The sequence below is a fragment of the Daucus carota genome, chromosome 3 (assembly GCF_001625215.2).
Source record: "Daucus carota subsp. sativus chromosome 3, DH1 v3.0, whole genome shotgun sequence".
NCBI classification, from domain to species: Eukaryota; Viridiplantae; Streptophyta; class Magnoliopsida; order Apiales; family Apiaceae; genus Daucus; species Daucus carota.
Window position 1 is genome coordinate 58,732,001 of NC_030383.2, and position 13,065 is coordinate 58,745,065.

A 13,065-nucleotide genomic window follows, 5' to 3' on the forward strand; every position below is an offset into this window, starting at 1 on the left:
CCTTACAGATGTTATAAATAATCCGGATAACTTATATAGGACATGCAAGTCAAAAATGATAGAAGGAAGTGATATTATATGACTATTTTACATGATCTTGGATATAACATAAGCAGTGACACAGTAATATCAAAGATAAGATATCCTATCATCCTAATTAAACTTCTAAACGGAAATCCAAGTTCCATTGATTCACATTCCTCTAACATAACGGAAATAAATTCATTTAGTGCATATAAATAAAATCTCATATTAACACATTCATGCACATACATGTAACATAAATACTGATATTATTACTGCTGCAGCTCCACTAACGCTTCTTCTGTGTCATCCAACTCTATATATTCACACACCAATATACTAGCTAGGAGGATAAAAGTTCTGCACAACATGTTTAACATGGAGAAAAAAGCTTTGTGTTTCTTGATTTTTCTCCAGTTGCTATTGCTGAATCAGTGTTCTGCTAGGTAACATATGAACACCGGGACTAGACTAGCGCGTTAGCTTCTATGTAGCTCCGTCCCTGACTAGTATATATGGAAGTTTTTAATACAGATTTATGTCAGGATCATGCATGCACAAGTTTTTTTTTTTTGATAAAATGCATGCACAAGTTAAATACCAAATTTTGTGACTCTAACAGCTTCTTTCTTGATTAACCTGCAGATCGAATCCAATGAACAGCTACAAAGATGCAGTGTCATCGCCTCCTGTTCAGCTTCATCGACTCCCTGATAATGTAAGAAACGAAACTACAAGATAATATTTCCTACGAGGGGTACTTATGAACTTATGATCAGACCCTGGTTATGATCAAACCTGATGAATTTCTGAATAACTAATAAAAATGGGTGATCATTTCTAAATCCTGGGTGATCATTTCTAAATACTGTAACGTTTTACGGCAGTCAGCAGTTTGTTTTTAGAGAGTTTCGATTCATCTATAAAATTTGGTAGGAATTCGTGGATAAAAAATATTTCAGTTTTCATTTTTTAATCTTATCTCTTTTAATGTTCTGAGTCTGTTACTGATGCTATGAATGCATGAAAAGTACAATACTGTTATTTTTTTTTGATGGATTAGATAGAAGTATATCAGTAGTGCCTTTTTGGCAACAATTAATATTAAAAGGTGAACATTTATTAATTTTATGTATTTTTTATTCAGGTGGTGATGGACAATGGATTGGCACAAATAACTCTAACAATTCCCGGGGGTATGATAGCTGGAATCGAATACAAAGGAATCAAAAACCTTTTGGAATATGAATATGGCTCAGAGTACAGAGGGTAAAATCAAGCACATAAAACTTTTCTTTTAATAAATAAATGCACTTACACACCAAACTTGTCGTCGAATTCATCAACATTAGATAGAGACAGAGATACGATCTGACCAAGAGGTCATTGGTCACAAACTTATTGCTATCACTTATTTAAAATCTTGATTAAATCTGCATAACTGTATAAACTCTTATGCATCATCTTTGTTTGATTGTTTGATTTAGATACTGGGATCTAGTTTGGATAAACGGAGGAAACAGTACTGCAGACAGGTATATACATGGACTTTTCCGCAGTACTACTAAGTTATGATACACATTCTTTGTATAAATTTGAAATGTATGTCGCATGTGATTTGTATGTTGAATGTACAGGCTGAACACAACGCATTTCAGTGTCATAGCGGAAGATGAAAACAAAGTGGAGCTTTCATTTACAAGAACATGGAATCCTAGTACCCCGAATCTCCCTCCAATGAATATCGACAAAAGGTAGTCTCATGAATACATTCTGGTAAACTAGTGCTTGGACAAGTTTAATGTCAAGTTAACCAAATTACTACTTGATTAAGATTGCAGTAATTAAGATTGCTAACTCAGAAAACCTATGTGCAGGTATGTAATGTTGCGTGGCTCGACTGGTTTTTACACATATTCAATATTTGAGAGATTAGGGGGAATGCCTGCTACAATTATCTCTCAAACAAGGGTCGCCTTCAAGCTATCAGAAAAACTGTATGTACACATACGAAAACTCCCCTATATAAATTTACCTTTGTTCATCTATCTTAATTTCTTCAATCACGTACATTTATGAAAAATTTCCTTCTTGATAGAGACCCTGGCTGGTTTTACATATTGAAAAGTAAAGTAATGATAATTTATTTAAATGCACTTGAATAGGTTTCATTACATGGCAATATCTGATAATAGGCAGCGATACATGCCAACACGCGAAGATCGTGAACCATCAAGAAGTGTTCAACTTGCTTACCCGGAAGCCCGTCAGTTGACAAATCCTTCAAACCCCAGCTTCAAAGGAGAAGTATGTCTGCATATTTATAACAGTGATTAGTAGCATACTGATATTCGTCGATTCAACAAACTGTATTCTTATTCATGTAAATAAGTACATAATGTGCAGGTGGATGATAAGTTCCAATACTCTAAAGACAACAAGGATAATGTGGTACATGGATGGATAAGTGATGAGAATGGCGTGGGCTTCTGGGTGATCACTCCAAGTTATGAATTCCGTTCTGGAGGTCCTTTTAAACAAGAACTTACCTCTCATACTGGCCCAATCTCCTTAGCAGTAAGTCATTTGTACCCTTTTAATGCATTTCATGTGTATTAGGCCACCGTCAATTTATATTATAACGATGTCATGTCACTGGTGATTAACCTGGAAAATATTTTATATCCTACAACTTAATACAAAATACTGGTGATATGTTCTAGATTAATCATCTATATTTCACCAAAAGATTTTGCATCTAAGTAAATTGACTGAATAAAATTTAACAGGAGGTCAAATACATGAAATAACTAACAGAGATTGACCTTAACCAGATATGAATTTGATGGAAAATCTTCAAATCAGTATCTAGTTTGATGGGGAAATGAGAATCTAGGGGAAAACCATATACTTGATCAAGGTCCTATGAATCTATATCAAACAGAGGTACCAGATTACCTCTGAGAGTATAAGAGAGATTTGACGGACAATAAACTAAAGTTAATGGAGCAACTGATACAAATTAAATTGGTTCTTGTCCATTAAATATATGTGTTTTACTTGTAATGTTTATCACTGTATTTACATATCTGTGCGTTCTACAGACGTTCTTTTCTAACCACTACTCTGGAGACGAGTTGAATTTACATTTTGGGAAAGGAGAGGCATGGAAGAAAGTTTATGGGCCAGTTTTCATCTACTTAAATTCAGCTTCAACTAAAAAGATTAATGATCTTCATTCCACACTCTGGACAGATGCTAAACACCAGGTAATCGATCTTTCACTTACCTAATTGACTAATTTAAAAACTAATTCAAGTACCAAGTTGTTTCTAAATGCACTCTTATTTGTTACCTACCAATGATGTTTTCAGGCATTGATTGAACAACAAAGCTGGCCATATAGTTTTCCCCTGTCTAATGACTACCCACATGCCGATCGACGTGGTACAGTAAGAGGCCGGTTACAAGTCAGGGACAGGTACGAGAAGTCAAGCACCAATACATATATTGTCAAGCACATTATCTGACTTAACTTTTGGTTTCAACTTCTCATCTCCTCTAGGTACTTAAATCAAGGGCTGATAAATGCAGAGTTTGCTTTTGTCGGATTGGCTCCAGTGGGGGATGAGTTATCATGGCAAAGAGAGAGCAAGGTCACGCGCACACACATTTATTAGCTTAGTCATAATTACCTTTTGCTCAAAAACTTGATAGACATTAACACCAAAAATCCAACTATGATTTTTTCAGGGTTACCAATTTTGGAACCAAACTGATGCAACAGGAAATTTCTTACTTAAAGGTGTCCGATCGGGGACCTACAACTTATATGCTACAGTTCCTGGTCACATAGGCCGTTATGCATACAAACTTAATATTAATATTACGCCAGGTTTGTTTTTAATTTCTTGAGGAAGCACTTCTATATATATTTATGATCATATACATATACATGAATGATAAGACCAAAAGGCTAACTATATATTTAACTTATTCACCTGGCAGGAAGTGCAATCCAACTGGGCGATCTTATTCATGATTCTCCTCGATTTGGACCAACATTATGGGAAATTGGTATTCCTGATGGTACTGCTGCTGAGTTTCACATTCCTGATGCAAGGCTTATCAACAAATTATACATAAATCATGACAAGTAAGCAAATAAATTATTTTAACCACTTGCACACACACATTTATGATATATATAGGGTAACCAAATTAGGTGAATTTACAAATATATTAACTTAATTTTATAAGTTAACCTCGATTGATTTTATGAACAGGTTTAGACAATATGGCTTATGGGAGCGATACACAGATTTATACCCTAAAAACGACCTAGTCTACAATGTTGGAAGTAGTAATTACAGCAAAGATTGGTTCTTTTCTCAAGTTACAAGGTTTGTTTTACAAGAACTATACTTATATACCAACAGCTATTGCTTATAACTTTTGAACTAATCGCAATTTACAAGTGCAGGAAAATTAAGGATGAATACCATCCAACAACCTGGCAGATTACTTTTGATCTGCCACATGTCATCGCTAGTAGAAATTATACACTTCAATTGGCCTTGGCATCTTCAAATTTAGCTCATCTTAGGGTATGGACTTATAGCTGTTTCATCAATTCTACTCCTATATGATTCAAGAGATATTAAGCTTAATTTAATTACTTTCCAATATGCAGGTATATGTTAATACATCTCCGGCTAAGGGAAATCCTGTGTTCACAACAACGGAAATTGGACAGGACAATGCAATTGCAAGACATGGAATACATGGATTGTACTGGCTCTTTAGTGTTCAAATACCAGGCCGAACTCTTGTTGTGGGAAGAAACAATATTTTCTTGAATCATCGTTCATCCTCAATTCCTTTCGCAGGCATTATGTATGACTACATCCGTTTAGAAGGGCCTCCTACATTATAAGACAGGAAAAATTAGAAGTCAGATGTATATTGTTTGATTGTTGCATCTTTACATTTAGCTCTTTAAGTCAAATGGACTGATCAGTGATCACATACATATATTGTTTCCTTCTTCTATTAACATTGAATAACCTATGGAATGTTGAGTTAACATATTAGCTTTCTTCCTCGGTTATTTTAACTTTTTGACTTGAATACATGCTTGGTTCACTTTTCATGAGTCATGGACTAATGTAAAATTACAAAGTACATATTTCTGCACTATAATTATGTTCATTGTGGAGCTGAAGTAGAAGAGCCACACTGAGACCAAGGACAGGTACTAAATTAGTTAATGATTTTGATATTAGCATTAGGATTGTATAATTGAGTTAGTTTGACCTAATTATATTTCATCAGGTCGCAATGTTGTACATTCATATATTTAGAAATTAAATCAAATCAAATGAATCTATGATATACATAATACATCTGACAATGTTTCTATAAGCCGGACTAAAAAAAAAATTGTTTACAGAACTGAAAAAATCGTAGACCAAATTTTCTAACATTGCAGAGTACAAGCAGACACAAACTTAGGTCCATGTCATTTCAGTCAATCAATATGCATGGATAACCATAAGCATCAATTTAAGCTCGAATCTGTCAAAAACTTCTTGTCATTCACAATTGCAGGTAAACTGAAAACTGAAAGGATTTGAAATTCTATTCAATTATCTCTTGAAGATTAATTTTAATCAGTGTTTAGTTCCCAGTTCTCACATAAACCAAATAATAGATCCCTCTGGCTATGATTTGTAACCAGTTGTTCCTGATGTATCTTGCTCAGCGGCATAAAATAATTTACAAATTATGAAACTCAATCTCAGCCATCAAATCTTGATTATTTGCAGCTGAGTTATAACTCAGTCATCGTAACCACTTGTACCAGGACAAATGACCTCATTTTTAATGGTCTTATTTGCAGCTGAGTTATAACTTAGGCATCGCTGAGTTATAACTCAGTCATCGTAACCACTTGTACCAGGACAAATGACCTCATTTTTAATGGTCTTATTTGCAGCTGAGTTATAACTTAGGCATCATAACCGCTTGTATCGGGACAAATCACCTCGTTTTAATTAGTCTTATACACCGTGTATACCTTTGCTATTAATTAACAAGACAAGTATCATATTACATTGGTTTGCTTATCAACCCATTTCAAATATTTTAGAGTATTAGATGACCACTCCATAAGAAACCTTATGTATTAAATCAATATGAATTAAACTTCTCAGCATTGGCTTCGACTACCCCTAGCAATGTAACCCATGGGATCCCCCATTTTTCAACACAACAAGAATTCTAAGGGTTCATAATCCTGTGGAATATAATTTCAAATTAGCAAAGAAAAAAATATATTAAGGGTCGGGTCCAAATAAAAGCATGTCGGCAAAGTATCTTAAGGTCTATTTGGGACTGCTGTTAAAAATTGTTGTGCTGTCAAAAAAAGTGCTGGTAAAAAAAGTGCTGTTGTAGAAATCAGAGAATTGTTTGGTAATTTTTTTGATATTTGCTTATTTTGAGTTATAAAAAAAGAAAAATAATATTTTTGATGAGGCCTGATAATAAAATCTGTAACAGCTTTCTGCAAAAGCTGAAAGCAGCTTTTTCTAAAAGCATTAGAGGACCTGCTTTTTCTAAAAGCAGCTTTTCAGCTAAAAGTTTCTGTTCGGAAAATCTGCTTTTAGATTTACCAAACAGTTTTGCACCTGCTTTTCAGCAAAAAGCTGATGTTGCTGCAACAGCAACCCCAAACAACACCCTAATTTCTACAAACTGAACGTCACCCGACAACAACTATGATAGCCTAATTTACTACTCCCTCTATCCCAAAATAAGTGTCGCTTTGACTTGTTGCACGTAATTTAAGTTGTTAAAAAAAACATACTTTTACACATTATTTTTCAAAGTTTCTTTTTCTAAATAAAAATATAGATGTTAAACATTTTTTCGAAAAAGAAATTTTTTAAAAATAATATGTAGAATTATGTTTTTATTGCACCTCAAATTACGTGAAAAAATTCAAGAAAACACTTAGGGGCCGTTTGGTTTGACTGATGGAAACGGAAAGGAATTGAGAAAGGGAAAGGAACAGAAAGGAAAAGATTGGTACTGAATTGTATTACCTGTTTGGTTTTGATCCGGAAACGGAATGAAAAATTATATGATTATCTTTATATTTGATTTTTCAGAGATTAAATAATATCAAAAGACTCAAATATATTTATGTTTATAATAATATAATTTATTTATATTTTTCATATTTTTATACAATTTATTATTTAAAAATGTCATTAATGTTTTAAATACCTTGACTTATAAATTATATCAAAATTATTTTTAATATATAAATACTAAATTAAAATTTATTTTTATTTTTTTAATATATTTTAAATATTAGTTATAATTTTAATGAATTAGAAAATAAATTATAAATGAAAATGAAAAAAAATAATCAAAGGGAAAGGAAATACCTAGTGGGGGGTGGGGAATGGGGTTTGGAGGATATTGGGTAAACCCAAAACTGAAAAGAGGGAAAGAGAATGATACTTTTTACAAAACAAACACCAACTAAGGGAATCAGCCTTCATGTTTCCCTTTCCCTTTCTTAACTACCCCCAACCAAACGGCCCCTTATATTGAGAGGGAGTAATTCTCATAAAATTTCGAGATGTTTTAAAGAGAATTTAACCCGATCAGGTATAATCTTAACTAGCTAGACTTTTTGCCTTTTGACAACAGTTTAAGCATTAAATTTGCAATGTGCAGATATAAACAAGCATAAAACTAATAAGCAATGTAGTAATGTACTGAAATGGAATCATAACCAAACTGGAAAATAGAATGTAAACAGTAAAGAGCAACTATGATCATTTATTTTATGCTTGAAATTATTTGGTAAATACATAAATTGCAAACATGGAGGTACCTGGAGAAGTGAAAAGGCCCATGGACTCCAAAGTCCAAACAAAAGGCCTGTCAGCAAGTCTGCAACATCAATTTGGGGGTTAGGTTTGTGACATTTGATGGGGAGAGAACGGGTTAATGTGACAGATGAGACAAATTTTTTTAGCATTTGTCTGAATTATAAAAAGTTTTTAAATTTCATTTTCTACAAATAATTTAATTAAAATTATAAAATATTTTTTAACGGATGAAAAATAAGTTGAAATAGTCATGAATGTCTCCTTTTTAAAAAGGAAAATAGCTGCCATCAATTTTGAGTTATTTAAAATATTTAAATAAAAAAATATTTGGAATATTATTTTGAGAGAAATATGTTTTGAAAAATAATTTTTTTAAGATAATTTATTTTAGCCCTTGAGCACTGGTTTTTAAATATAAGTACATCCACTGGTGCGGGTTTCGGGATTTGGGCTCTTCTTTAGGTTTTGTGTATGATAAGCTTGGCCCATTTATTCGTGTTATCTACGGTGCTTGTGTTAGTTTGGACTTCTCTGCCCATTGGGCAGGCTACACCAAACTGTAGTTTTCCATGCCTTTTAATATAAAAATGCCAACCTCATTATTAGTGAATATTTTTTTCATTAAAAAAAAGTGTAAAAAAAATTAAAAATAATAACATTATAGGGTTAAATATCAAAGTGGTCACTGAAGTGGAGGTCATATATCACTTTGCTCACTAATCTTATCGGGGTCTCATTTCAATCATTAAAGTCACAATAAATATCAATTAAGTACCTCCAAATTTCAGTTCAAGGAGTAAAAATATTATTTATAGAGTTTGAAACATTATTTTTGAATACTACCACAACCAAGTAAAAGGTTATGACTTCTACTATTTATGATAATATATTTAGATTTTTTAAATTTTATTTACTATTTATTTTTATTATATTAATACATTTTTTTGTTTTAATTAAAAATAAATACCAAATAAAATTGATAAAATCTGAATATATTGTCATAAATACTAGATGTCATAACCTTTTAATTGGTTGTGGTAGTATTCAAAAATAATGTGTCAAACTCTCTAAATAATATTTTTACTCCTTGAACTGAAATTTGGAGGTACTTGATTGATATTTATTATGACTTTAATGATTGAAATGAAACCCCGATAAGATTAGTGAGCAAAGTGATATATGACCTCCACTTCAGTGACCACTTTGATATTTAACCCTAATATTATATGTATTATGAAAGGTCACGATAAAATACACACTAGTCTAAAATCCAACTCAAGAAAGTCGTTTAGAATTGTAAATTACAATTTATCTAAATGAATTATGTGTATTCATAATTCAATAGATAAAAATGTCAGGAGTTTCTTTGAAGAAGTTTTGTTTTGATATATTTATTTTATTACGATAGATAATCTATTAAAAACACAGTAATCAAACGCAAAGTTTGGAGCATTATTGAGGATTATTTTGACTTTTCTGATTAAATACAGTAAATATGATATTAAATTATATTCAGTTTAGATTCGAATATTAAATATCCGAGATCGGTATATATATGAATAAAATGATCCCGATGTGGAGAAACTCATGATAATATGATCTGATATTTTCACGAAAATATGATCCGATATTTGAGACTGAATGTATATGTTATAATTGAGACCATTTTAGAACCCTACTCATCTCTATGATAGGCAGAGGAGTATTCAAATTGGACACGATATTCCACAATTCCACTAGTGTCAAGTTGCAGAAAAGATAATATATTAAATGATATGTGATCTACTGGATGAGGTCATTTCCAGACTCCAGTACTACCAATCAAATTCAAACACTCTGCTAACTGTACCAAAGAAACATACATTCTGCAGAGCAAAACCAAGATTCTATATTATACACAAAACCTTAATTTACTTCTTTTTTTCAAAAGCCCAGAAAAGCGTTACAATGGCTGCTAGACAAGAAGTTAAATTGTTTGGCACTCCAAATAGTCCATATAGCCGAAGAGTTGAGATTGCTCTAAATTTAAAAGGAGTTGATTACGAATTTGTCGCAGAAAATCTTTCCAACAAGAGCCCTGAGCTTCTCGAATACAACCCTGTTCATAAAATGATCCCTGTACTATTGCATAATGGCAAACCAGTTGTTGAATCTGCTGTTATAATTGAGTACATTGACGAGACCTGGAGTTCTGGCTCCTCCATTTTGCCTGCTGATCCTCTCGGAAAAGCCAATGCCCGTTTCTGGGCTAAATTCATCGACGATAAGGTACCAAGACATATTCGTATTATGAATTTATCTGTCGTAAATTTTATTTAAATAGTATCGGCTGTTGTACATTTATGTAGCAAATTTTATTTATATAGTAGAGAATTTTATTTAAATAGTATCGAATGTTGTACGTTTAAATAATATTTTGTCATGTTCTGGACGGATGTCTGTCATGCTAATGAAAATAATTTGGATTCCAGGCAATGCCTGTGATAAGAAGTATTCGTCGCTTCCAGGGAGAAGAACAAGTTAGAGTCATTGGAGAAGCTGTTGAACTTTTGAAATTACTAGAAAGTGAACTAAAAGGGAAGAAATTCTTCGGAGGGGAGACGATTGGACTAGTTGACATCACAGCTAATTTCATCGCGTTATGGATCGGAGTTTATGAGGAGATAATGGGGATCCGAGTGATCACCAAGGAGAAGCTTCCTGTATTATGTCAATGGATTGATGACTATCTTAACTCCAGCATTGTCAAGAAGAGTTTGCCTTCCAGAGATCAACTATATGAGTATCTAGACTTACAAATCAAAAAACGTCGTTAAACTCACAAGCTATCTTTATTTGTCGTACTCAATGCACAAGGATCCCCATCCTCTTGGTAGGTTCCGGAGAAGGTCCTGGTTTAATTTTCGATTTCTTTGTAATTTATGTTTATGATTTGTCCTGTATTTTGAATCTTGTTTATCGATCAGCTGGTGTCATGAAGTGCTTGTTAAAACAATTTCAACTTCAGTGCCATAGAATTCATCAATCAGAAAGTTGACATTCCAATAATTAAACATCAATAATGACAGGGGAAGGATGTTGAGCTGGACAGGTTAGATAATACTACTAGGAGGCAAGGAGCCGCCTCGCCTTTAAGTCGGAGCTTAAAATTATTTCTGACTTTAAGTCTAAGTCAAAAATAAGTTAGAAACGGATTTAAAACCATAAATTAATTTGAGGTATTTTTTCCAGTGACTTGATTTTTTAAAACTTTTTTGATAAAAATTACACACAAGTCATAATTTACCCATAAATCATTAATAAATCAAAATTATCCAAACAGATATTTTAACTCTCATCTTATAATATTAAGTGATAAGTCAAAATTTTAAGTTCGGCCAGACGGGCTCTAACACAAAATATATGCAATCCAAAATTTAACTGTTGTTGGATTATATTTATTTCGAACAACAGTTCAAAGAAATCAACTAAATTTTACTGAAGTTTCAAAAAAATTTCATAATTTAAAATTTTAACATTTATAAGAAAATAGTATACACAAATATGACTGCTTATCTTTTGTAAATTTAAAGATCAAACTTTGGTTTAGATTTTTGTCAAAGGAATGAAAGATCAAAGAAGTATAGTTTATCTGTTTATGCAGCTTGCTTGCCAAGTTCAGATGCCAAAACTTAGTAGTTCCAGATGCCAAGGAAACAAAACAAAATAAGAGCAGGGCCCATCTCTCTTTATATATTCCTTAAAAATTCCTAGAATCCAGAACAGTGTAAAAATGACCAATCAAGAAGTGAAGGTTTTTAGTGCAATGGAAAGCTCCTTTGGCAAAAGAGTGGAAATTGCACTGAAAATGAAGGGAGTGGAATATGAACATGTAGCAGAAGATCTTTCTAACAAGAGTGCTGAACTTCTCATGTACAACCCTATACACAAAAAGGTTCCTGTGTTCTTGCACAATGGAAGACCAATTGTAGAGTCATTAGTCATTCTCGAATACATTGATGAAACCTGGAAATCAGGTAAATCCATATTACCAAAAGATCCTTACGAACGTGCTGCTTCGCGTTTTTGGGCCAATTTCATAGATAGCAAGGTATGTTTATAATTACTCCTTATATTTTGTCGATAGACTTGATGAACTCAATCTTATTACTAAGAGAAGAGGCGTGCATACTAACATTAAAATTGAAAGATGCATAAGGAAAAATATAATTTAAGCGAAAATTGAAATTAATGTAAATCTACTTTAAGAAGAAGTTTTACCATTGCTACTTGCTAGTAGGATTTACACGTTTAATTTTAACGTACAAAATTCTAAAATTTTAATGTTCTATTAGGTATTAGATGCGCTGACAAAAATTTACAGAAGCAAAGGCGAGGACCAAGATGCAACTGAAGAATTAGGTGAACTGCTAAGTATACTGGAGAATGAACTCAAAGATCAGAAGTTCTTTGGAGGTGAGAGTATCGGGCTAGTCGACATTGTGGCTGATCTTATAGCTCTGTGGTTGGATGTTATTCAAGAAGGTTTGGGTATAGAGATATTCACGCAGCAGACACATCCAAAATTATTTAAATGGAGTGAAGAGTACATGAATTGCAGCATCATAAAAGAGACATTGCCTCCCAGAGCTGATTTACTTGCTCACTATTTCCGGTCCGCCTATGCTTCTAAATGATTTGGTTTGTATTTGATCATACGTCTTCTCTGCGGCCAAAACAGTCAAGTTCATAAACAAGCTACCGTTTGTATCTTTTCTGTGTTTCTTTTATGTTTTTCGTCGGTATGTAAATGTCTTCTGTCAAGATCCAAGGTCTAATGTTCAATAATGCAAAGTTATAATAAGGTGATCACCTCTCCTGAAACCTTTAATAATATCAGATGTTTAAACACATGTATCTTTCAAGTGAATGACTCTAATTTTTTTTAATTATATGAACGGTTATATATATTACCAACTACTATGAACCCCATCTTTGTGATTCTGAATACTTCGAATGAACTCATCTCTGTAACTCTAGAAACTCCGATTTGAAACTTGTTTATAAGAGTTAAATTACTTAATGTACAACTTTGAAGAGTAGAAGAGATAAGATTTTGTGATATATATAATTTCATAACGTTTCGTGGAAATTT

At 32.7% G+C, this 13,065-nt stretch overlaps 3 protein-coding genes across 3 annotated transcripts; all 3 read left to right on the forward strand.

The window, feature by feature from the left end:
* Positions 1 to 402: 402 nt before the first annotated feature.
* LOC108212796 (probable rhamnogalacturonate lyase B) lies at positions 403 to 5,076 on the forward strand. The gene is made up of 16 exons (XM_017384509.2): positions 403 to 470; positions 670 to 742; positions 1,172 to 1,293; positions 1,512 to 1,559; positions 1,662 to 1,778; positions 1,902 to 2,021; positions 2,190 to 2,331; positions 2,431 to 2,601; positions 3,129 to 3,293; positions 3,399 to 3,505; positions 3,590 to 3,680; positions 3,778 to 3,919; positions 4,033 to 4,180; positions 4,311 to 4,427; positions 4,508 to 4,631; positions 4,718 to 5,076. The coding sequence occupies exons 1-16, from the start codon at positions 403 to 405 to the stop codon at positions 4,958 to 4,960; spliced, it is 1,998 nt and encodes a 665-aa protein (XP_017239998.1). The 3' UTR covers positions 4,961 to 5,076.
* Positions 5,077 to 9,709: 4,633 nt separating this feature from the next.
* On the forward strand, positions 9,710 to 10,896 carry LOC108210968 (probable glutathione S-transferase). The gene is made up of 2 exons (XM_017382433.2): positions 9,710 to 10,199; positions 10,403 to 10,896. The coding sequence occupies exons 1-2, from the start codon at positions 9,879 to 9,881 to the stop codon at positions 10,745 to 10,747; spliced, it is 666 nt and encodes a 221-aa protein (XP_017237922.2). The 5' UTR covers positions 9,710 to 9,878; the 3' UTR covers positions 10,748 to 10,896.
* A 781-nt stretch (positions 10,897 to 11,677) lies between these two features.
* On the forward strand, positions 11,678 to 12,821 carry LOC108210969 (probable glutathione S-transferase). Its single transcript, XM_017382434.2, has 2 exons — positions 11,678 to 12,021; positions 12,266 to 12,821. The coding sequence occupies exons 1-2, from the start codon at positions 11,704 to 11,706 to the stop codon at positions 12,605 to 12,607; spliced, it is 660 nt and encodes a 219-aa protein (XP_017237923.1). The 5' UTR covers positions 11,678 to 11,703; the 3' UTR covers positions 12,608 to 12,821.
* Positions 12,822 to 13,065: the final 244 nt, after the last annotated feature.